General features: G+C 36.3%; 1 protein-coding gene across 1 annotated transcript in view; it reads right to left on the reverse strand.

The window, feature by feature from the left end:
- EDIL3 (EGF like repeats and discoidin domains 3) overlaps positions 1-23,954 on the reverse strand; it is a 227,626-nt gene that overhangs the window by 105,724 nt on the left and 97,948 nt on the right. Inside the window, exon 4 of the mRNA XM_071730704.1 lies at positions 5,456-5,584. Within this exon, the coding sequence (XP_071586805.1) occupies positions 5,456-5,584 (129 nt within the window). The remainder of the gene's footprint in view (positions 1-5,455; positions 5,585-23,954) is intronic.

Consider the following 23,954-nt stretch of genomic DNA (forward strand, 5'->3'; position numbering starts at 1 on the left):
TTTCACAGTTTCTGTTTTAGGAACAATATTTTATTGACTTTTTCTCCCAATAGCCTTTATTGGTGAGTTCCTTATTTCTTTATTAGTGATCTCTCTTAGATGTCTTTGAAATGTCCCCCTTTCATTTTAATTATGTGACACTCCAGAAGATTTCCAAATGAGCAACAGCATACCTATCTTCATTTCTTACCCGAGGAACTGGTCAGACACAGGAGCAGACTTCAGTTCAACAATAATCAGAGGTATGAGTTTCCTAAGACATACATGTAGCTTATTACTACTATACTGTGCAGCTTATTGCTACTACATTATGTAGCCTTTTTGTAGTCCAATCTGTGAAAATGATGCATAGAGCTAATTTCAGTGCAATGCCTACACAAAATAGGTTGGGTTAGATTTAGAACTCCCTAAACCCAAACAGGAAAAGCCATAGTGAGACTTAATCAGCAGAAGTATGGGTTGAAGTGGTATGGTGCAACTGCATCTACCCTAGCACATTAAATTTCCCAACTCAGCTAGGAGGCCCACTGGTTTGGAACAAGCTGAATCTGTGAAAGATAAAATTGGCTTTAGCCTCCAAAGCAAGACAGCTGCATGAAAGCCACCTGTGGGGAATTGGTTTGTGTAGTGCCCTACCAGCAAACTGCAGCCAGAAAAGTCTTAGGAAGAGCTCTTTGTAACATAAAAAAAGAAAACTATGCCACAGGATGCTTTACAGCTTCTTCACAAATGTTTTTCCTAGTAGCTGGAAAAGTTACTAGAATTTTAATTTGCAGATAGAGCTGAAGATGTAGATTATGCATCATGTCAGCTGGATAGAAATGCATGGCCACTGGCCTTTCCAGCTGCAGAAAAGCTACCCTATGGGTAGTTGGGATGATGCCTCAATGTACTATCAAAATGTGAGCTGATGCTCTGCCACGTGGCCCCCATCTGTGCATTTCTCCAATACATTAGTGGAGCAAATGTGAATGCCACAGACCATCTATAATGGGGAGGTAGAAAGCAGAGAACTCTGTACAAACACTTGGAAGGGCCTTGCTTACATTATCAAACGTGATTAATAACCTTTTTTCTTCCTGGAGTGTAAGGCATTTAGTGTTGGCTGACGGAGTTAATGATCTTCCAAATATAAAACTATATACAAATCAAACACTTAAATCTGAACTCTATTGTTTCAAACTTGATTTTTTCAGGTTAATTCTCTGCCATTTCTGTTAGCTGAGTGGAAAGTAGTAAACTACACATTGTCATATTACTAATGCCTTAATTTCCTATTTTCTTCATCAGGCAAACTGTTAGATATTCATAATAATGCATGTTGTTTAAACTCTCAACCTTATGTAATTTTTTTCCCCTTTTTTAAAAAAACTGTCCATTTCAGTCTTCTGAGTATTTCCATAGGTTTTGTCTTGTTTTGCAGATCTGTATTTCTAAGTTTTAATTAATAGGTGACAGTGTAATCCCTCTGTATGTAGATGAAGGTATTAGTAGCTGAATAGCAAGTGTTTGTCCAGCATTTTCACTTCTCATATGAAGAATGAATGGTGGTAGTGGTTTAACAACAAATGCTTGTTCATGAATAGCAGAAGACCTTTTTTAACAAAAGATGGAAAGTTTTTTTGAAATTGACTTTTTTGAAGTCCATGCTTAAAGAAAAGGAAATTATAACACACTCAATGATTACATGCTTATTTGTGGTGAATGACAAGGCAACATATTACATATCTTTCACATACTTTCATATGTGAAAGTATGTGTAAGTTATCCTGACCAAAACAATTTGCTGCTCCTAAGAAAGGCTATTAGCACAACAGAGTACAACCTACTCTTCCTGGGCATGAGTTATATGATATTTTCCAGAACTTAATAGTTCTGGAAGAGATGCTTTCTCACTGTAAGAAGACTTGGTTTGCCTCAAGGTAATTTTTGGAAACAACTCGTCTCTCCTTATTGATGCATACTGTTAATGACACGTTTGAAAGGTATACTGCCATTCCTTAACAGTATGACAAATTGCAACCTGGATAAGGTTTGGGAAGAATCTTCACACAAGCAGATAAATAAATGCCTCTTAAAGAATAGAGGAATATATAAAGAACATGTTTTTGTTGGGTATCACAGCAAAAATCTGCCCAGTTTTCTAGCTAGGGCAGATTTCGTTATTCAAATATTGGTTGAATTATGAGCCCTGAAACTGGGAAGCTTATTTGCTTTTTTAGCTCAATCCTTTCAGACAAACATTGCCAATTAATATCAGTTTTTTACACTAAGTCTTGGATGTAATATCAGTGACATTTCTAATGATCTCTTTTTTAATTTCTGTATTCATTATTTTCATGGGTGAAAGATGAAGGAATCTCAGAGATATTGACAAGATATTTTTGATATGAGTGACAGAATACCAGCTTTGGGAATTTATCTTGACTGCAAAATCAATCACCTAGCTAAATTGGTTTAGCAACAGAATATTAGGCATGAATGAAATTCAAGATACAAAACCTTGTACTAGAGAATTACAGTGTGGGTTTTTTCGAAATCTGAGCAGTTTATCTGAAGATATGTATCTTGCAATGAGGTTATTTTTATTTATCTTTCATTAGAACTACTTTGACAATTTTTATTAATGATTTATAGTTTAGAACTATACTGCTAAACTTTGTGAAGCAACTTTGTGAACTGAGCTAGAGGGTTATCATATAAAAGAGTTATATTAAATCTACCATTGGAAGTCACATACTTCTTCCTGATTGCAGAGGTCTTCTCTGCTGCATCTCATAACTGATATCCCTAGAGAGCCCCTGAACACCTATATGTTGTATATGATTTATTATCACATCAGATTATCTGAAAAGGACTGAATATTATTGTTCCCTGAAGTCTAACTGTTCACATAAACTTGCCTTATCTCAGACCTTTTTAGCTGTCTTCTTGGGTTCTAATCTCCTGACAGTATATCTGGATTACCAGTTTGAGAGCTCTATGTTATTCCAAGGTTAGTATAAATACACTTTGATGATTATCAGGATCATTAGCTAGCTGTTACATATTTGAATAATTTTTTTTAAAAGTATCAAATCACTACAATGAATCACTCCATACTGCATTGCCATATATTTTTATCATGAATTAGGTAACAAGATATGTTATTTTTCAGGCAGCACTTGCTAAGCATCCATGTTGCTTGATTAAAATTTCTGGTGTTACTCACTTCACTGCATTCTTTACGAAGGTCACCACTTTGACATTTAGTGGAAGCATAAACCTTGTGTGAGACATGTTGACTTTGTGACTGTTCTTATGGTGGAGTGTGCCTGAGAACATTTGACCATATGAGGATACATTCATATGAGCTTCTCCCTATGAGTGCTAAAAGCACTCAGAAGTGTTCTGCCTGAATTTTGACATAACAGCACTCATGAAGGCAAAGGTACAGTACAGTCTTTCCACTCTCCAGTGGCTTTTACTTCAATTATCAGGTGGAAGACTCAAGTAAAATAACTACAAGGAGCAGGGTCAGGAGCCCCAGAGTACTGCACTCATGATGTAGTCCTGGTACAATTTGTAAGTTGGTATAACCTTTGAGTTACAGCCTGATATAATCTTGATTCCTGGTTTTGAGATTCCTGACCTCATGGCTATAGTGTTTGAAGGCTGGCAGTCATTATCCTTTGCCATCAAAATTACACTATGAACTCAGACCTCTGTCTTGACTGAGTGCTCTAATGATATGACAATTGAAAAAAAAGACAATCAGTATGACTTTTGGTGGTAGTCAGCTTCACCATCTCCAGAATTAGTTCTGTACAGAACAGATCCCAAAGGAGTAGCTAATAAACAAGATTTCTATGTTCCCAATGGAAGAGATAGACACATAATTTAAGCAGATAAAGTTAGTGGGACTGCCTATGTTAGCTGTGTAATTAACTGAGAGAGGGAGTATAGCCAAAGTTAATGAACTTTAATATGCATATTCAAATATTTCGACACACTTTCTATTGAGTATATAAGGGAAAAAAAAATAGAACTACCTGTTTCAGATGGACTATATTGGTTCCTGACACTTCAAATTATACACAAGTATCAAAACGGAGAACTTAATTAAGGTAGACTGGATCCAGCATGTATTCACTCTGATTTTAATGAGTGGATTTTTCTTTTATATGCAAATGGAAGTGGATTCTTGACTGTTTCTTTGAGTTTTTAACCTTTTAACTGAATAAGGCTTGACTTTCAAATGCATAACATGAGATTTTAAGAACCATGCTATGCTTGATTGCACAAATTCTGCCTACAAGTTTCTCTGTAGGCAAGAACTCATTCTAAATGAGTTTTCCATATGGGAAAAAAACCCAAAAAAACCCCAGCAAACCAGCTTCTACTTAAGAGACCAAGAGATTATGAGTGTTACTTTTATATGTCATGACATGACCTGATCTATTGCTTGCAGATGAACATGAAAAGGTCTCACTAATTGGTTTTGATCACACATAATTTCTGATGAAAATAATTGGAGAAATATGGACCTGTAATTGTCAGTATGAGAATGAAAAATGCAACTCCTATGTACTTAAAATTTTTGGTTGATGATCCTACTATATAATTCCCCCTGGCCCCCACCCAGAGTTCACAGAACCTTAGAATGGTTTGGGTTGGAAGAGACTTTAAAGATCATCATCTAGTTCCAATCCCCCTTTCTGGGCAGGGACACCTTCCACTGGATGAGGCTGCTCAAGGCCTCATTCCACTTGGCCTTGAACATTTTGAGGAAAGTACTATCAAAATATCATGGTTTTTTTATTCTCACGTGGCTACTTGTCAGTTCTGTAACTATACTCTTTAAGACTAGGTACTGGCCTCCTGTCCCCAGGCTGACCTAAAACCAGGAATAGCTCTCCAAATGAACACTAACTATTGGGAAGAGGCCCAGATATTGTATATTAAATAGGATTAAATGTACATCCAATTTAAGTATGTAATTTCTACCCTTGAGTTTATGCATTGTGATTCAAAACATTTCTTCACAATTTATAAAAGCATAGCCAAAGAAAGATGAAGAAGTTCCACTAGCAGATGTAATTATTAACTAATTTCTTTTCAATTATTCTTTGGACTTTCATTTAGCATTAATCAAGATAACCTCCCCAGCAGTTCCAAGGTAAGTGATACCTACTATTCCAAATATGCTTTTCCATTAAACCTGTGTGGCTCCAAGTGTGGGTACTTTTTCTTACCTTGCTTTAGAATACATGTGAAAATTATGCACTGTTGTGTTGGAAGTGAGGTAATTTTCTGAGCTATAGTAGCATTCAGTAGTATCAGCTTGCTCATAACATACATAAAGACCAAAGACTAATAATACCTCAAAACCAGATCTGATGTTAATCCTCAACACTGCAAGCAATAAAATGTCTCCTATCTATAAATGCAATAAAAGTTACCATGTGGAACTTACTGTGCTGGCAGTGAATTCCATTAAATCCCTGTGGACATTTACAAACATATCCTATGAATGTGTCGCCTCGGTACGCTTCACTAATTTCACATATCCCACCATTATGGCATGGATTAGGAAGGCATGGTCCTGAGAGAGGGGAAAAAAAGAAAAAGAGAAGTATATATGCATACATAATAACTACCATAATAATTTCAGTCATTTATACATGTTCATTAAAAAAATAAATCCTTTATGTAAACCTTAATATTCCACTAGCCCTCTGAAATATACCCTTCACTTAGTTCAGATAACTTGCCAGCACAAATTTTTATGAACAAGAAAAAATATGAAGCATGTCACTACTCATTAATCACAACATTATTTTTTAATGTAAGAGAAGACGGGAGACAGAGAAGTTAAATCTTGCTCTCCTATTAAAGATAACAGACATTCTAACTTTTATACCACTGAGGAAATATGTATTAATCAAACATGCCTATCATGTACAGAGTGACACATACAGTATCCCTGAGTAATCACTACATGTCAAGACAGTAGACTGAGGAGATCTTTGCTTTGCCTTTGGGTGACTTTCTGAATACAGGATCATCTGGGCCAGCAGTTACCATCCACTAAACCAAGTATTACTATTCCACTGAGTACCTTTTTAGCATATTAACTTCAAGCTGATTCCAAAAAGGGTCTTATGAACAGGTTGTTTTTTTTAACTAACTGCATGGTAGGATACCTAAAAGTTCAACAGTGAGACAAAATTTGTTAAGTTTGCAATGACTATACATACCTATAAATCAAAGTCTTTTCAACTGAGGTCTAATGGCTGCCCATTTAACATTATGCATTAGAAGTCTTTTATATATATATATATATAATTTTATTTTACTTTTTAAAAATAGTACTATCTGTAGCGTACCTCCTACCAAAAGGAAACACTTTATAGAAGGGTCTGGGGAACAAGCAAGCCCTGTGAGGACATTCTGAAGGGACTGGGAATGTTTAGTTTGGAGAAGAGGAGGCTGAGAGGAGACCTTATTGCTCTCTACAGCTATCTGTAAAGGAGGTTGTAGGGAGGTGGGTGTTGGGCTCTTTTCTCTAGTGAACAATTATAGGACCAGAGAAAATGGCCTGAAGTTGCAGCAGGGGAGGTTTAGACTACATCTGTGGAAGAAATTCTTCACTGAAAGAGTAGTTAGGCATTGGAATGGGCTGCTCAAGGAGGTGGTGGAGTCACCATCCCTGGAGGTATTTAAAAACTGTGTCGATGAGGCACTTTGGGACATGCTTTAAGTGGGTGATACAGGTACTGATTCATGCATTTTATATATGGGGGGATGTTGGCATTTGGATGGTCTTAGAGGTTTTTTCCAACTGTGGTAATTATGTATGTGTGTGATTTTTTTTTTTCCAATCTCACTTTAAAGATGGTAGTTATTAGTTGGAAAGCATGATGTGCAAGTTTGTGTGTGAAAACATTTGTAAATGCAATATGAAAGATGTTATTTTTAACCTTGCCATTTAGACAGAAAGGTGCTATTCTTCACTTATAGAACAGGCAATGTCATAATTATTCACCCACTTTAAACAAACAAACAAACAAACCAAACAACAACAACAAAGCAGAAAATAACTTATTTCCACAGCATAATTTACTGACAATAAGCACTGAGAATGACTTAAATTCAAAAGAGCTATAAGTTTAATGCTTCTGAGACTCTGCCCACTAGTTTATGTTTTCAATTACAAACCAAAAGTGTGACAGATGTTCACAGCAACAACATCCATTCAGAACATCACATTAGTGAAAATTGCACTCTCTAAGAAAACATTAATTTACAACAGATAAAAATTAACAGAATGACAGGAATGTCAGAACACATTCCCCACATATAATTGGCTAGGTGGTTATAGCATTTTGAGAAACTATCCATGTACACATTTCTGTTCAAGCTTACATCATCAGCCTATTCTAGAGCACAGCCCTACAGAAGTTACACTTGTGCACATCATTACGTTTCAGATGTGTCCCACTGAACCCCAAAAAATAAGACATTAATGTGTAGAAGCTTATTCTAAATGCAATTAGTACTTAATAAATAAATAAATAAATAAAAGCTAAAATCATGAAGATAAAAAGGACAAGTCTCTATATCAGAGTGTTGTAGTTTGTGGAGTATGTGTATGTAGTCTCATATATTAATTATGTCTATGCAAGCAGATTTCTAATCTTCCAAGAACAATAAATCTTTTAATAATTACTTTCTCATTTTGCTTGCTGCTTTCTCTATATGGCTTGTTAAGCACATGTTCAGCATACTTTCATTGATTTTCTTTAGATTTTGCATTTTTTTTCAGTTCAAAGTACAAAGCTTAGAGGTTATCAGAGGGGCACAATAATAAGTATACTGATGCATGACACAATTTCTAACTAATCATAGTCTTTTACAATGCCTTCTTGCTGAAAAAAAATCCTACATTAATAAGATAAACTTTTTTTTTTTCTTTTTTTTTTTTTTCCTGACTGATTATAATTGCTTTTTGGTCATAGACACATAAAAGCAGAAGGTGTCCCTGTCCATGCAGGGAGGTCAGAACTAGATGATCTTTAAGGTGCCTTCCAACCCCAGCCATTCTATGATTCAATGGCTCTATGATTAGTATTTTCAATCTAAATGTTGAGTAATAACCAGTTCAAAGAGTAAGAAAACATCCTAAATAAATATACTGAAAATAGTAAAACAAAGTAATTTAATTTTTACTAGTTAATATTAATTTTCTTAAAAAGGGCATGGGTTAAACTCCTCTGCATTCTGAATGAATGAATGAATGGTTGAAATTTTAAATTACCTTTACCATCATACCTTTTTTCTCCTAAATCTCCAGAGGACCATACTCTGAGATGCCAAATGTTAAATAAATTTGAACTGCATGAACCTTCAAGCATATGAATAAGGTTTTTTTGTTTGTTTTGGTTTGGTTTGGTTTGGTTTTCTGGTGTTTTGAGGTTTTTTTGGTTTTGTTTTTTTGTTTTGTTTTGTTTTCGTTAAACTCAGTCTACAGTGTCTCTGTTACAAAAATTTATTCAGATTTGAGCATCCAGAAAGATATGTGTGCTGCCCAGATCATCCTGCCATCATTCCATATAAGAATCAAAAATGATAGACAAGATCTAGGCACTGCTATCAGATGATGAGTTGGTCCCAACTAACTTCCATAGGGATGTATAGGCTTTTAAATAACATTTTATTGAATGATGTATAATTAATTTCCTGACAATCTGATTAATATTCCTGGTTACTCAGATCTATATCAGCAAGTTCAAAAACATCCGTCTTTAGCAAAAAAAGCCAACAAAACCCAAACTTGTCAACTGATTTTAAAAAAGCAGTGGACTTCAGGGATTTAGTTTTCTAAATCAATAGCAGTGTAATACTTTTGCAAGTAATCTTTAAGTGGTTTCCAACACAAAGAGAACAACAACGTTTGATCAATATTAATGAGCTTTGGAATTCGATGGTATGCTTTCTGGGTATTTTTATCCATGTTCTTATAAAATAATGTCAACAAGATTAATTATTCACTAAAAGTAATAGATCTCTTCACTTTGCTGCTCTTTTGAGCCCTTTTTTGTGCAGTTCCAGTGGTATTACCCAACATAATAAGTATAGTTCAAAATACATCATTGTGTTATTCAACCAAAATCCCATGCTGGTTTTGAAAAAAATATTGCAAGTTAACTTAAAGCATATAAAGTTTTAAATGCTTTAGATGCCTTTACTGAAATCTCTGAGATTTTATAGATGGACAAATCAAACAGACGCATCCTCAGAAGAGTTGCAAAGGGACTCAAGGCAGAATTGTGTTATGTTTTCTTCTTTGACAAGTCCAGCCAATTAGAAATTTGTAAAAATAAAAACTTGTATAATGCAATAGTGAAGCATTAATTACAGATCTGAAAGAAACTTTTAGTTTGTCTATATCAAGAGAAGCAAGGAAGGCATCATTCCACCAATAAGAACATAATTTTTGACTAATACATAGAAAGTGAACTAAACTTTTTAGAAAAACTGTTACAAGACAAAATTGAATATTTAAATTCTTTTACAGTAGTAGGAAGAAGGGTCCAAATACTTTTATACATTTTCCCTTGGCAGCATGGATGAAATAATAGAATCATAGAACCTATGATTCTATAGTCTATAACTTCTATGATTCTGATCTGCCAAGTTGATGGGATCCATTAGGATCATCAAGTCCAAATCCTCTCCCTGTGTAAGGCACCCCCAGGACCACAAAATGTGCCTGAGACCCTCTTGGTGAAAACCCTTTTCCTGATATCTAACCGAAACTTTCCCTGATTCATTTCCTACCATTTCCCCAGGTATAGTCTGTGGTCACAAGAATTAAGAAATCAGTACCAGTCCCTTCTCTTCCCCTTGTGAGGAAGCCATTGACTGCAATGAGGTCACCCTTCAGCCTCCTCCAAAATGAATAATCCATGTGATCTCCTCATAAGTCATCCCTTCCAGACCCTTCACCATCCTTGTTCCTCTCCTTTGGACACTCTCCAACAGCTTGATGCCCTTTCTATACTTCAATGCCCAAAACTGCTCACAGTACCCAAGATGAGGTCATATGAGTGCGGAGTAGAGTGGCACAACCACCTCCCTTGACAAGCTGGTGATGCTGTGCTTGATGGACCCCAGGACACAGTTGGTCCTCCTGGGTGCCAGGACACACTGCTGGCTCATACTCAGTTTGCTATCAGCCAGAACCTCCAGATCCCTGTCTGTACTTGCCACCAGGGTTGCCCCATCCTAGGTGCAGAACTCAGCACTTGTCCTGTGGGAGCCCACTAGTGCCTGGTTGCCAGCCTGAGGTTATCCCATTCACTGTCTCCCTTTGCGCTCAATCTATGAGCCAGTTGCTCAACTGTTATGTAGCACAGTTGTCCATCTGTATGTTGGACATTTTATCCAGGAGGATACTTTGAGAGACAGTATAAAAATCTTTCCTGAAGTCCAGAAATATATCTACTCAATCAAGGTGGTCTACCTTGTCATAAAAGGAAATTAAGTTTGACAAGCTGGGCTTCGTCCCCGTGAAGCTGTGCTGTCTGAGACCAATGACTGAGTTGTCCTCCAGGTGTTTTTCAATACCACCCAGAATAATCATTTCCATAATTTTACCAGGCACTGAAGTTAGATTAACTGGTCTGTAGTTTCCAGTGTCTTCCTGCTTTCCCTTCTTGAATACTAGAATGATATTAGCCAGCTTCCAGTCAACTGAGATCTCTCCAGATTGCCAGGACCTCCTAAAACTAGTGGACAGAGGCCTAGTGATGACATCAGCCAACTGTCTGAGAACTCCTGGATGAATCCCACCAAGCCCCATGGACTTTTAGGGATCTAACCATAGCAGCAGATGCCATACAACTTCAGGGTCAGCTAACTGTACTGGAGAGTTGATCCTTGTTGCAGTCATGGTCCTTCATCTCTGGGCACTGAGGCCCCCTTTGATCTATCATCAGTGTTGAAGAAAGAGGCAAAGAATGCATTAAATACCTCTGCTTTGTGTATATTCCTCTTGGTGAGGTAACCATCATAACCCTGTAAGGGACCAATGTTGTTTCTATGTGGCCTTTTGCCGTTAATGTATTTGATAAAGCATTTTATTGTCCCTCCAACTTTGGGCCAGCCTCAGCTGCACTGTTTCATTTGAGGTATAATACTATCTACTGTCGCTTCCGAGAGTCCAGCATGCATTAGAGTGAAAATAAATAAATAAATAAATAAATAAACAAACAAATAAATAACAGAAAATATTGTATTTCTAGTGGATTGCTGCTGAAGTAGCACATCCTTCCCACTTCTCACCCAGCAAGGAGCTGTAGAAGAGTTCAGTTGGAGTGCCAATGAAAACTCCATCAGAACCTCCCTGTCTGAATGGGCAGGCTGTGCAGGCCATTAACCATGCAGTGAGCACGTGTAAGGTTTTGTACAATGCACTGAGGTGCATTATCAAGAAGCCTAGAGATATTTTTTTCCAATAAATCTTTACCTAGGACTTAAAAATGTGACAAAAGCCAACCCTGAAGTACAAGGGATAACAGTGGAGCTGTGTAATGCTAGCTTAGCAAAATCAGAAAGTAGTTGAAATAGCAGTCTTACGAGGAAGAAAAAACCCCAAACATCACCCCACTTGGTGATTCTTTCCCTTACCACTCCCCAGTACAGTTACAGCAAGCTGTAAACTCTCATGCCATCTCTCATGCTTCTACCAAGCCAGGTGAGCATTTTTTGTGAAATATAAAATCTGCTGATTTTGTGGTGTGAGAATCATTTAAAATGTCACAGCGGAGTGACACATATCAAATCCCATTTTAAAAAAGTAAAATTAAAGGAAGTGCAATGCAGATGTTAACACTTTTGATGTTTATGTAATTTCTCTTCATGCAGAAATAATGTAAATTTAATAAAAAACACTAAATTAGATATTGACCTTGATATACATCAAGCTGAAGATACTGAGCCAGAAAGCTAATTGCTTCATTTATTTTGTGGAATATTACTGAACTAAGAGTAATAGATAATGTCACCCCAATGATATAGTAAGCTCTGAACCCCATCAAAACAAATATTGGCATTATCATAAAACTAATAGAAGTTATCAAATGATTTTACATTTAATTGTTAAAGAAAAATTCTCTTTAGCTGTAGGCCTTCATAGCTCTAGCTTTTCCTAGGGCCCTCTTGGCTCAGCATGGATGTCAGCCAAATAGTAGGTTTTTTGCCCCTCTGGTAAGCTGAAAGCTTCGTCAGAGCTTTCAACTCTCACAGTTTTCACATCACTGGTTTGAAGTGATGGGAAATCACTTCACCCCACACCTCATGTTTTGATAATACATTGTACTTCATATGCCTTCTCTGCAAAAGAAAAGTGTCCAAAATATGCTATACCAGAGCTCCCTTAGTAAGTGGTCTTATATTTTTAAACAAATATATGTAAAAGAAGCCAGTGGTATGGTGTAACTTCTTCCATTTTTATGTCATCAGAAGAACTAATGTCCTTGCTCCTGGAGGTAGAAGAGTGGCACAATCTTTTAATCATGAGAAAATTAAGGATTATCACACTGAATTAGGTTCACTGTTCAGGTAATTCAAAACCCTATCCCTGCTGGTCATAAGTTCCTGCAACTGAGCAGAAAGCTGAAGAATCCTGCAATGGCAATAATTAAAAACCTGCATTAGGTATCTTGCAAATATCTAAGAAGAGCCCAGTGTCTGAGTCTTATATCTGACATTCTTTACTAACTAACATGTATATTTTCTCCATATAGTAAAGAATTATGTTTATACCACCTATATCTGCATAAATGACAGACCACTTCTTTTTCAGAAGTATATTTATTTTTTTCTTTCTTTGTCAAACTTTTAAAAGCTCGATTAAATAAATTTTTGAAAGATGTGCCCCCTCCAATGCCAGCTTATAGGTTTCAAAGTTCAGCAGGCAGAAATCCAAAATATAACACAATCCTATGTGAAAGAAACTGTCTTCCACACAAATGTACATACAAAACCAGCAGGGATGTCCCCACAGATTCTGAAAGAAAATTTCTTTATTGTACAAACATGGCAGGAATATAACAAAAGTTTTGAGAATCTGTGTTCTCCTTCAAATTTACTGATTTGCCTATTAATTTAATATAATTGTGCAAGGCTTACCTGGCAGCACAGTGGCTGGTTTTGAATGCCCCTGGCTGTATGTCTCTGTGTCTGTCATGATAATTTAGACACAACTTGACAACTTGACAGAAATGATCCCATAACTACTGAGCTCTGAGGTTCATTAAATCCCACCAAAACACATACTTATGTCCCAAACTATCTACAAACTCAAGCACAAAAGTATGAAATATCCATTCCAGCAACGCAGCCAAGGGAGTTAGGTATTTACTTCCATCCAGTGCACCTCCACTGTGGTTTAGAGAAAGCTTCTGCTCAACTGGTTTTTAGATTTCATCTCTAGAAGAAAGCTACCATAACTGGGCCTGAAGGACAAGCTTGACATAACTGGGCCTGAAGGACAGCATGTTTGTTTACTGCTTGAAACTACAGCTACCTCTCAGCTGCCTGCTTTGTGGTGTATGATTCTGAGCACTTTTGAAGAGTGTTCAGATACACTATTGACCTTATGCCAGAGGGACTGTAATCATGAAAATAGTTTCTTCTAGTCAACATGCTCATTCTCCCACTTAAGTCTAAAGCATCTTCAGTAATAATTTAATATACTGTAGTCCAGTATTTTCTCTTTCTTACTCATAGATTTATATTTTTTTCCCTTAAAAATCACTCTCAGTTTCAAATTTCAACAAATATATAAACATTTCAGGGCCCAGCTCCTATAATACTGGTACATCATGACATGGCTCAGGGAAAATAAAGGATTCTTTCAGTTTAACTAAAACCCACAGAAGCTGAACTTGATCTATTTTTAACTACCTCATCCTTCAAGTGTTTCCAAGTGCAATAAGAAATTCTTGCTTGCCCAGCAGATTAAATATTCGTAAAATAGGGAGAAAAAACCAAACAATCAAGCAGACCACAGCTGCTACTACAGATGAATATATTGCATACTATATTCTTCTGGAATTTGCTGCTGTTGATTTTATTTTCCTGTTAGGATGCAAATGAATTTAGTAATAATAAATATTTATTGTATCCACAGATTGCTATTTGTTTGATTATTTTAACCTGAAAAGAAATACGTTGCAAAACATTCAGCTTTTATGTGTAATATAGGTCATATTAACAGATTGCCATGTTTTCTTGTTAATGAATAAAAGTAGTAAAAATAATTACTAGCTATAAACACCTTAATCTTATCAATGTTTTTAAAATCTGAGGCTTTTTTTTTTTTTTTTTTTTTTTTTAATAATCTCTTTAGCCTGGCTCATAGGTGAGTCAGTGCTATATTAGATTCTATCTAACTCATGGCTTGGCTTCATGATCAAAGATTTCAGAAGGGCTCTCCCCATATTTGCTGATGTCTGAAAAGGCCAGTGCAGGACAGGCAGTGGGGTTGCAAAAGGCCCAGCAGAAAGTCTCCTGTGAGGGGACAGCCAAGGCACGGGTCTGTCTGTGCTGTCTTTTCTCCTCCAGAATGATTCTCCACGTGTTCCCAAAGGAGGCAGCAGGGTTATGGATGGTGTCTCCATGTCTCCCACCTGGAGGCCAGAGTGGAGCACTGCTGGCAGCCAGTATGGCCAAAGCTGAGGGATTGTTTCAGGGAGTCCTTGTATCTCCTCTCTGGGGCTCCTCTCTTGTGGCAGCCGGTGGCAAGTTCACCACAGAGCACAATCTTAGGGAGGGGGTGATCCTCCATCCTGGAGACGTGACCTGCCCAGCACAGCTGTGTCCTCAGTATCATGGCCTCAGTATTGGTGACCCCTGCCTGTTCAAGGACAGGAACATTGGTCACACAGTCAGTCCAGGGGATGTTTAGGATTGTATGGAGGCAGATGGAAGTGTTCAAGGAGTGGCAGGTGGTGGCAGTAGATGCCCCATGATTCAGACCCATATAAAAGAGTAGACAGTACAATGGGTCTGTAGACACCAATATTTGTACTTGTCTTCAGGTGTTTATTGCTCCAGACTTTTTTATGAAGTCTGAATGCTCTGTATGCCTTTGCTAATCTGTTGTCTATCTCTTTGTTGATCTTGGTGTCTGAGGAAATAATGCATCCCATTTGGCTGAACTGCTGGGCTGACTTAAGCTCTGATTTGCCTATGGTGACGTGGGGATGATGGAAGTCTTCCTGTGGTGCAGGCTGGTAAAGAACTTCTGTTTTATTCAAGTTGACTTCTATCCCCAAAAGATCTGCAGCCTCTGCAAAGCAGGATGTTATGCACTGCAGAGCTGTTTCTGTGTGAGCAATGAGGGCGGCATCGTCAGAAAAAACAACTCTGGGACCTGGTGATTTAGGGTCTTGGTGTGGGCCTTCAGTCTCCTTAGGCTGAATATGCTCCTTGCAGTACAATATCTATCTAGCTATGCATTTATCATAAAACAATGGCACTGATCCAGACTTAATTGCACTGTGATTAAATATTTATCTTGTTTTTAATGCAGCAAATGGAGCGTGCTGATTATAATGATCAAGGTGTCTCCATCTGGATGCAAAAAAAGCTTCAGAGAAGTTCACCCCTTGAGTTCAAAGTGCTTCAGGTCATTTCTACATGTTTTTTTCTAGTTCTACTCTGTGGATTTCTGTTACAGAAAAGAAACAAACTGTCCAGTCATCTCCCAACCTTTTTTTTTTAAATAAATATTTTTTAACAAAATGCTACTTAAACTTGATAACTATACATTGTCTTCCTGTAATACATTGTTTTAAGGTCCTTACCTAACCTTTCCATTGAGTGAGAACAACAGATTATACTCAAATTTCAGGTGTGGTCAGTGTAGCAAGCAATGATACTCCACAAGATGAGACCTGATAATGCTCCAAAAGCTGGAGAAAGTCTTTAATACCCTACAAATCATACTCCTTAAGTTCTCTCTCACTATTTTCCTCATACTCAACTTTCAAGGTTGAAAACTAACTTTCCCCACTTTCAATGCTGTTTTCAGCACTTTGCCACCTACATATATGTTTCTGAATAAAGCCCACAGTATTTTTCACCCACAAGTTACCTAATAAATTTTACTGTAGCAAATTAATTTCTGCATGATACATCTCAGGATGGTTTTGTCTTCCCACAGAATACCTGCTTTGTTTACTGAAAATCCAGGCTCAAAGCTTTTCCTCCAACTTTTCACTTAGGTAGCAGCATCATTATTTTTTTCCTATATAACACTGTTCCTGTCTCTGACTTCTCACATTCTTGCCCACACTCAATTGTTTGTGGAGCTTTGGTTACAACACTCCACTTTTTGTGAATTATTTTGTGTCATCCTTAAATACTGATTAATCTTCCGGTTTAAGATAGAAATGTTTCCTAAATATCTTTTTCAGTTGATCCTTGTTTTCGTAGAACAGAAAAACACAGAGAAATATGCGTTTTGTAAAAATTTTGCTAGAGTCTGCAAAAACTTGAAGATTTTTTCTCTTACATATACAGAAAATTATTATAGATTGGGATGTTCAAAATATTCCTTTCAAAGGAGCAGTTCTGACAACACTACAGGTTCTACATTAAAATAAATTCTCCAAAACTATTTTGCATATAGTTGAAACAAATTCATCCATGGATTTACTGCATTGGTCTGTTGCTTAAGTAAAATATACCCAGCAATAAGGAAACTATACATAGTTTGGTATCTAATGCAGAACCTTACTGCCAGCTGGGATTTCTGGGCAACAGAGCTATTTCTATCATTGCAGTTCTTGTCATCATATATGTTGCTTTCATTGTTTCACTGCAGTTTAAACTGCTAGTGATCAGGACCTCTCATCCTTTTTTTTTTTTCCATGTTCCACTAATAACTGAAAAATGGAAAAATCTTGAAAGATTATGTGAACCTTAATTATAATAGCAAATAAATTTAAATCCAGTTAGTCCTCTTACTGAAAATTCCAGAGGGAACTAAAAAAAGCAACAGCCTAAACTTTCACTATTCAAATTTGTATGAGTCATGTCCTAATCACTAGTGCCGCATTAATGGCATGGAAAGAGCAGAAGGGAATCTCAGAGGGTGGTTATCCTTAGGACATGAAATATTATTAAAAAGTGATGAAAGAGAATTGCTAAATGTGAAATATATATATAGTCCAAAAAAGCATAAAGTTGTCCACTAAAGAAACCAAGGAAAGTAGACAAGTTACACTCCAGTCATTCAACTCCCTTAGGATGTAGGACAGGGGAAATATATCCTTTCCTCTTTACAATTTTTCCATCTGTCATCAAAGTGCTCCAGTTTCATGTACCCTATCTGAAATCCTTTTGAATTCCAGAAACTGTCATTATTCTCCAGCTCTTACTCCTTTCTTAGCTAGATCATCATTCTTTCTTCTCCTCATATGCCATTTCTGGTTCACGTTGGTCTCTTGCCAACTCAGAGAACCATGCATGGGACAACCATCTCAATTTAAAATCCCAATCCATGTTTGAAGCTTTGGCCTTTAGTTTTTCAAATAAAGAATAGTCACTGGATCTCTGTGTCCTTTGTACCAGCTACACACTCAGCTCAAATACAAATTAATTGCTCTTGATTAATGTCATTCACATGCATAAAAATACTTGAAAGTAGCCTTCTTGGTTAAGCAATATTTTAACTTAAATTTCCCTTTTATATTACTGCACACAATGAAGGTGCCATTATTGTGTTTCAATTATATTTCTCTGCAAAGGCAAATTTTGTTTGCAGCAGAACCTTGTGCAAGGGTTGGGGCATAAGCTGGAACACCCCTTAGATGACAAATATTTTCAGTAAGAGAATGATATGGCAGAATTTCTCAGGAGCCACACACACACTTTCCTGGTGTTCATCCTTGATGTGAAACGGGTAGCTGATCATACACATCCAGCCTTCCTCTAGTTTTCAAGACTGACAGATCTGTGCACAGGCATAATGATGGCCTTATTCACCTAAGTGAGTTCAAAAGATGAGGGCATGAACTAGAAATAATTAACTTCTCCTCACCCCGGTATAGATGACCTGAGTGCGTGTTAATAGACCCTTTCCAATCTAGCCTGATTGGTAGCTATCTATGGTTCCTGAAAGGGAATCTGTAATATTACTCATCTACTGGTGGCATGGAGTCAGGCACAAAGGTCATCTGGAAAATGCTGCAGATAGGTTCTGAATGACATAGACAAAGACCATTATAATAGGCTATGAAAACAAACCCACCACTTTAAAAATGTAGCGTGTGCTCTCAGCAGGGATATCGCTAGATACATGACTTAATTTGAAGCAAGTTGTTTATTTGGAATTTTTATGGGGTTGCAACACATTGTTTGCCTTCTGCTACCAAAAATTTAAAAAAGAAAGATGACTTGGTGACAAATACTTTACATTATACCTTCTACCACTGCTCAGGGAAGACTAAAGCATAACACTGATCTGACTGGATCATTAATTTGTTGTTTTGTTTTGTTTTGTTTCCAAAAAATGCCCAGTATTACTGTTTTACAGAGAAAATTATTAGAATGGTTTTCTCCTTTATTATGCAGGATCAAAAAAAAAAAAAAAAGAAAATAGAGAAATCTCAGGTTTATGTGGAAAGATTAAGAATCAGGTATTGAAATACTGATTCAGTGTCCCTCAGTTTACATTAATAAATAAATATTTTTCAGCAGTTTTAAGCTGAAAACTGATGAAATCTATAGAAGGCTTGAAATTAATTAAATTCATGAATAACTGCAGCAAAGACTTGTAATATTACTGTAGAGTGTTAACTTATGCATTGCAAGTGTTAAAATATTGTACCACAGGCAAACTTAATATATAAATATATATCCACATCTTTTTGGTTTTGGGCCTCATTTTAATTAGTTATTTAAAAAAAAACCCAACAAACAACCTAACAAAAAAACCCTTCATGAACTCTTACTCTTTAACACAATTCAAACAACTTCTAAAGTGTAAAGAACCTTTAACATTTTTAGAAACAGATAACTAGACGTGTGTGGGAGCATGTCACACATCCAAACTGTTATTTTTATCAAAACAGTTGTCATACAACCACGACTCCCATGGCAGGCAGTCAGTGTTGTGTCTTGAATAAGTGCTTAATACACAGTTCTGGACTGGATTGGAAGAGCTTTCACTGTTTTACTTATCATCAATAATACTGATAATTTTCAGCAGTTTACTACTTTAAATTTCTGAGGATTTTACATAAACATTTTGGACAAAATTTGAAGTCACATAATATTTATTCATAAGGAGTACTAACGAAGTCAGTAGTTTTAGATAAGTGAAAAAAAAAATAAAATTAGTTGTTTCCAAACATATTATTTCAAAGATTTTGAAACAATAAAACATCATAGATAAGATTACACAATTCAGCAGAAGGTAGCTGAATACTCCATGTCATTCTTCCCTTAAGCCTAATATTGGACACTAATGCTCTGAGGTAGAACACTGTTTATATGAAAGACCTATAGTGAGAAAAATGAAATGCATTTTACCTGCAGCTGAAAAGTAAATGCAAAATGAAAGAATCTATTCAGTTTCTAAAAGACAAAAAATGGAGGTCTTGGTTCTGACAAATGGTCATTAGTGGAAATGGAAAGTTAATCTGTAAGAGCCATAATGAGAATCACTAGATGTGAATGAAGTGGTATGTTTTTTATTGCAAGAAATGTTCTATAAAGTTGTTTCATAAGTCCAGAAATACTCACATTCCTGTCAGTAAATTCAGCTAAGCCTTTGCTTTGTATTTCCATGCCCTTAAAGAAATGTATGTTCCCTTTATGATAAGAACTACATCTGGATTTCACCTGAAATGCTGCTTCAATGATACATTTCAAAGAGGGCTGTTTATTCTGCATCAGTGTTAAAAGCAGGTAAACTGTGACTTTTAAAACATAAATGCCAAACCTTCCATCAACCTTTTTTTTCTCATTAAAGCTAGGAGAGATTAAAGATCCTTACAACATATCTGTAATACGTCTACTCAGACAGTCCAGCTAACTGATCCCTTAGTGAAAAATAGTACTAACTGATACCAGAATCAAGACAATTTGGGTTAGGAGGGATTTTTTTGGGGGTATTACTAGCAAGCAGAAGAAGAGGAAATACAGTACAATGCAGGAAGAAACTCCTCTGGAGGGGCACTGGGAATCAGATCATTAGCTGATGAGACACAGGCTCCTGGGAAAGACCAGATGGAAGAAAACAGCCTGCCTCAGCTCCATTTTAAACCTTGCTCTTGGTCCTCCAGGGCACCTAATTCCATTTGCAGATAATGCCATTAGTCCTCAGTTTTAACGCTTCTTGGACTTTGATGCACTATAAATATACAGCAATGTAATGATGTTATGAATATCTATGATCATTACCAATAAAATACTGCTTCTTCAGACTTCAAGAAAAACTCATGTGCCTGAATGCTTGCCCATTTCATCTATCAGCTAGTTCAATAAAATATGCTACTTCTATCTACAAACCTTTCCTTGTTATAGCCTTCCTGCAACCTATGTGCCTACATCAGAAAATGATCCTAAATTACATCATATCTTTCTTCCTTGATTATAAAATCAGTTGCAAGGGAATCTCAATGTAACAGAACTATCATATACTCTCAGTTCAGCCAAGTTCTCTGCTATTTTGCCACATACCAGAGTTCTGCTTGCTCTAGCAGGTACTTAACCTGCTTAAGCCTAGGCACACCTGTAAGTTCTTTAACATCCTAGCATAATAGGATATGAATTATTGAAAAGCTAGGACAAGAATTCTGGTTGTGAGAATTAATATGTCTCTGCTGTACAGGATTACCAAGAATCAGAACAGACTTTTCTTCATTTGCTTGCTTTTTACTAAACAGGAATTATGGATAGAAAATATATTTATTTCAGAATAAAAGCTATTAATTGATAAGGATTGTTACTGGAATGGCAAATATACAAGATATGCAACTGAACGTGTTCTTACCATTAAAGATTTTCCTTGGCTGTTTCAGCATATGAGCCAACTTGTAAAAATGTAGAGAATATGGTACAGAGTCATTCCCAGGAGAGTTATTAGAGAGGAATACTTCCCACTGATTCTGCTATTAAAATATCATAACATGGGAAGCAATAATAATAATAACATATAGGGGCAATTTGTTCTTAATTTCACCTTAAAATATTATTTTTTGCTTCTCTCGCACTAGGACTGGACAATACACAGTGTGAACTTGCAATACCTATATGTTCCCATTCCTTTGTAACCTGATTAATTTTTCTGTTGTTGTGTTACCTATTGATTTTATGACATTGTCAAATTAAGGCTTCTTCTTCCAACATGACACTAGAGCACTGGAATGGAGCAGGTTACTTTCAAGATTCACACTGGTTAACTGTGCTCAGAGTCTACAGATGTTAATGTTGAGGTAGTCAAGAGTGTACAGCTTCCACCTCAAAGATCATTAGATTTCAGGAACCTCATAAGAGCCATTATTGATTGTTTTATAGAATTTTCTGCATCCTGACCTATGGAAACTTGTGTCAGCAGTTATACATGGATGCAGATTTTAATAGGCTTAAAATCTTTGAGTAACAGAATATTAAATGTGTTAAAATATATAATAGAAGGAGATATCACAAGTGTATGTGCAGGAAAACAAACGGTAAATATAAATTAACAGCTTTACAAAAGGTGAGGTTCTAAAATCCTCAGGAAAAGAAGCATAAATATGTGCATACTCATATGTGCATAAACACCACAATACCTGGCTACACAACTTCAAAATCCACTTGAGAATACTTCCTGGAGAAACCAAAAGAAAGGATTTACTTCAACCCAGACTTTCTTCCTAATTGACATTAACCATATATATGGTGTCTGCAGTAAATAATAAAAATATGGGAATAACTGCTCTCTTTGTTTTAAATATATAACTTTCTGGGATAACTTGGTTCTATGTCTTTTGTGTCCTTTCTTTGACTGCAAAGATTGACCTGTATTGGACATTTGAAGAGGAAATGAGGATGACATCATGTCTACACATGATGCTGCTGTCCAAAAAAAGTAAACTACTACGCAAACATTCTTGCCACAATTTAGTGCCAGCAGCAAGGATTTCAAATTTATACCTATGCAAGAACTGGCACGTATAATGTATTCAACACCACTAAAATCTTACTATGTCTCTCATGGAAGGGTCTGGTTTGTTGTCCATGAAAAATACACTTAGCATCTTTAGGAGAATACTTATTTTATATTCCTTAATTTTGCTATATATACAGTCTTTCTACATGATCAGTTAATCTGCATATTGGTCATGACCAAAAATATTTCTTTGTTCTTCTGAATGAATGCGTAAGACAAAGCCTTTGTAACTAAAGCCACTTATATTTGCACTGAAAAGAAAATGGGTAATTTTTTTCCTTTGTTTTCACAATCAAACCAATGCTTTAAAGATGGTCATAAGACATTTTAAAGCCAAAATAAGCCTATTTGGGATGATATTTTTGAAAAGATTCCTTTTCATCAGGTTTGTTAACCTCAATCAACTACTATTTCTCTTTGTTTGGTTGGGGCTTTTTTTGACTTTTCACAATCCTAGTTCCTGGATGGGAATCTTTGACTGCTTTAATACAATTTAATTGCACTATCTCACCAAAGATTACTGCATTTTTCTTCTTCCCTCTATCTTTCACTACATGATTCCACCAAATTCCCCTTGCCACTGAGAGCACACATGCCACTACATGGCAACTGAGATCAAGGAGATGAATCAAATGAACCTAACTGCACTGGGGAAATCACACTGGTGAAGAAGTTACTTTCAGCTAGAACAGCCACCTGATGCAGTTCAGCATGCAGCTGTATGATTGCCAGCATGAGCAAAAAGAGTTGAAGAGAGCATGAGTAGGTTGGAAGAAGGAATCAGAAATAAGTGGCCTATGTGAAGAAAAAAACTCAAAAAATCAAAATAGGCATCAGAACACCTTTTGTCCTTAACCTTATTATGAGAAATATGGAAGTATTTGAGCACAGTTCAGCCTGAAGCCAAAGCCTGTCATGGAAAACATCCATCTTAAAGTTCAGGTGAGAAAATGGTAAGTAAACGAATGAAAATATTCCTGATGTAAAGCAATAGCTATTTTATGGAATGCTATATCATCTTCCACTTGAATTTATTCACTGGGATAAATGTTGTGTACTCACCGCAAATATCACTCCCTAAAACTATGCAAATTCTGGTAAATGCTCATCATTAGAGTCATAGCATCATAGAACAAACATGATTGGAAAGGACCTTTAAGATCACCAAGTGCAAAGTCTGAGACAGCTGACAGCACTGCAGGGTAATTTCAACCTCCTAGCACTCTTTCAGTCTGATTCATAAATGCAATGAGTGACTTTACCAAACTGAATTATTTTTATGATGTATGGACAAACATTCACCAAGGGATAGGATGAAAATACTAATTAATTTTCATTCCTGACCTAAGCAAGATTTCCAGTTTTTAAATGTGACAGGCTGCTGTAATAGCCTCCAGTGGCACATGGCATCTTGATCTATTTTTACTGCATAAACCTCACTTCTGTCAGAATAAGGTTCAATATGACCTTTATATTATGTCGTGATTTAGTCTATATTTTGCTTGGAATATATGGAAAATGATTAACAAGTTAGCTTCAGGCATTGAAAAATAACATATGCATTTCAAGAAGAAAAAGCAAAGTAATTCTTACAAACGTGTAAACCAAATTAAACAGGGGAGTAAATCTCTGTTACAGACCCAAGGGGAATAATCCTTTCTTCTAGAATAACATGTAAAGATGCTTTTCCCTTCAAAACGTGTGAAACAGAATAGCTTTGCATATCACAGCAGAAATA

This window comes from Heliangelus exortis, chromosome Z (assembly GCF_036169615.1).
Source record: "Heliangelus exortis chromosome Z, bHelExo1.hap1, whole genome shotgun sequence".
In the NCBI taxonomy this organism is placed as follows: domain Eukaryota; kingdom Metazoa; phylum Chordata; class Aves; order Apodiformes; family Trochilidae; genus Heliangelus; species Heliangelus exortis.